This window comes from Anarrhichthys ocellatus, unplaced genomic scaffold, assembly GCF_004355925.1.
Source record: "Anarrhichthys ocellatus isolate YVR2014 unplaced genomic scaffold, GSC_Weel_1.0 scaffold7, whole genome shotgun sequence".
NCBI lineage: Eukaryota > Metazoa > Chordata > Actinopteri > Perciformes > Anarhichadidae > Anarrhichthys > Anarrhichthys ocellatus.
The window spans coordinates 12,962,710-12,965,352 of record NW_022280037.1 but is presented as its reverse complement, the minus strand read 5'-3'; the positions used below and the strand labels follow the sequence as shown (position 1 = coordinate 12,965,352).

Here is a 2,643-nt window from a genome sequence, read left to right as displayed (position 1 = left end):
AGAATATTAACCAGAGACCAGACCAAACCAGACCAGACCAGACCAAACCAAACCAGACCAAACCAGACCAAACCAGACCAGACCAAACCAGACCAAACCAAACCAAACCAGACCAGACCAGACTAATCCAAACTGAACCAGGCCATATAAGTTCAGAGGCACCAGACCAAATACCCCAAAAATGTAGACCAGAACAAGCTGGTCTACAATATAGAAAGAAATCTCAAACCATACGAGAGCAGACAAAAACAAACTAAACTATCAGAAAAGACACACAAATAAGAGCAGACCGGACCAGAACAATGAAACCAGTCCAGTCCAAACCAGTCTACATCAGAAGTATTACAGGAGGAAACAGTTACGACCAACACTAACAGTCAAAGTAAGAAACATATGCATTCATACTTTAATGTAACCCCCCCTCCTCCTCCTCTTCTCTCTCTCCATCCCTCCAGAGACTACCTGTACTGGGAGCAGGAACCTCCAGGATCCAGCTGTAAGGGAGCTCCCTCCCCCGCTGAGCTGATCTCCCTCCTCGTCTCACCGGCTGCCCCCCCCCCCCCCCCCCCACCCCTCTGATCTCCCAAACCTCACTGCTGTAACCGAACGGATGGATGAGAAGTTTCAGGGTTTTACAGAACAGCTGATGTAAAACTTGTTCACAGTTCTAAAAGGTCTGATTTCAGGGTTGAACTTGAGTTTCCGACTTATTATGAATCAGATTTTAGGGCTCATGTTTGAGTTGAAGAAAAGAAGACATTTTTAACGTAATAAAGAAGAAGATTTAGAGGAAAACAATGTAGGAAGAAATGTTTAAATGTCATCATCTAAATGACCTTTAGAAGTGTTCGGATGAATACAATTCTAATCGATTGCAGTCACATCTTTATATTTCTTAGAGGAGAATCTGTAGAGCTGTAGAGAGATATTTCAGAAAGTTACAAAAACGAAATTATAATCAGCTTAATCTTTTGTTATGAATTTCTTTTGTTTGTTCACTTTTTGAGTTTGTTTTGGTGTCTTTTGATGATGACAACGTTTGAACTGTGCCGATGAAAAGACGAACTGGTCTAAAGCACCAGTAGTGTGAGTGTGAGGAAGCTGTGGTGTTGAACTGACCTGAAACCAGCTGCTTAGTTTACAGCTACCTCTGAGACGGACCCTCCATCTTCCTGTTTTAAGTTCCTCACTGGAGGCTGATTGAACAAAGAAATGTTGGTCTACTGAGTTAAAAATGAAGACGTCATCTTCCTCCGTAGCTACCGAGCTCAGCTGTAAAAGTTGCTGTTAGTCGACAGATTAAAACTGTTGTATTCACGTGTTTCCTTTGATTACCAGCTCCTATCAACAGCTGATCGGTTAAGACCAAACAAGGTAAAATAAGCAGCAGCAAACAGAAATGTGTTTACAATGTTTACTGAGGTAATAAATCAAGAGAGAAGTAGTCATTTTCTCATAGACTTCTATACAACCAGAGGAGTCGCCCCCTGGTGGACACTAGAGAGAATGCAAGTGTAAGTACAGAAGAAGGCATATTGAGACACAGCGTAGAGTCTGTCTTTGGTTTTCCTTTCTTTCCACATCTTCCCTCACAAACCTCTTCCTCTGCTCCTGCAGAGACACAAACACGTCTTCAGCCAGTTGCATGACGTCTAACTGTATCCCAGTCGTCAATGCTGCAGTTTGTGTTATCTGTTAAAACCGAATGCTGCAGCACAAGTAGCACGTAGCCAGTTACTTCCTGACAAACATCACTCGGTCCGTGTCTATGGACGATGTCAGTATTCACTCACAGTTGTAGCCGGTAGAATCAGCGCCATGTTCATCTGTTTCGTGACTCCGTAGATAAACATCACACAACCACAGAGCAAGAAGAAATATGTAGAGGTGGGACAAACCTGCTGCTGAGGTACAGATTGAAGCTTGTAGAAAATGATTGTTAATAAAAGCTACAAATATTAAGACACATTTGTTGAACTTTAAAATACACAAAGGGGCCAATGCAATGTATTTTACTGTATTTAAAGAAGCTAAACTTTAGAACTTAAACTGTGTTATCGCGACTGAAATCAATTCTGAGGACTCAAAGGGAGGAAAGTCATTCAGACACGCTGGTAGACTTTGATTTATTCGAGCGTGACTCATTCACCAGAGCAATGAGAGAATCATTTATTTAGGTTATATTCGGTGGTGTCTGTCGGAAACAACGGTGGAACCAGTATGTTGATGTTGGAGTGCAGGAAGCTGAGGAGCTCATTGGATCAGAAGACGCATTATGGGATGTTTCTAACGACACTGACAAAAGATGCTTTCTTTTTATTTTCGTTTTTATCCTTTGAAGTGTAAAACAATATTACCACACAGTAGAGGAAGTGTTGGTGAAGTGGAGTGTATCTGCTGACAGGACACACAAATGCATTGTGGGAAATAGAAGACAAAGGAAGAGTTGAGACTTTTTTAATGCCAGCTGGCTGAGACTCTACTGGATCTCTACTTTTCAGCTAAAAGCTGTTTCATAACTTTCCAAAGCCTTTTGGAAGTCCCTTTTCCAAATGTAGATGACAAGTCCGACCTGATTTCATCTGAATTTAGAGAACACAACCGTTGTTTCCGCTCAGCCCGTAAGTGACAAAAGATCTCTCC

General features: G+C 41.8%; 1 protein-coding gene across 1 annotated transcript in view; it reads left to right on the top strand.

Moving 5' to 3' along the window:
- The window catches only part of LOC116383690 (A-kinase anchor protein 6-like), an 81,449-nt gene extending 79,109 nt beyond the window's left edge, over nucleotides 1–2,340 (top strand). The window contains exon 10 of the mRNA XM_031847713.1: nucleotides 456–2,340. Coding sequence (XP_031703573.1) covers nucleotides 456–526 — 71 coding nt within the window. The 3' untranslated portion in view covers nucleotides 527–2,340. The remainder of the gene's footprint in view (nucleotides 1–455) is intronic.
- Nucleotides 2,341–2,643: the final 303 nt, after the last annotated feature.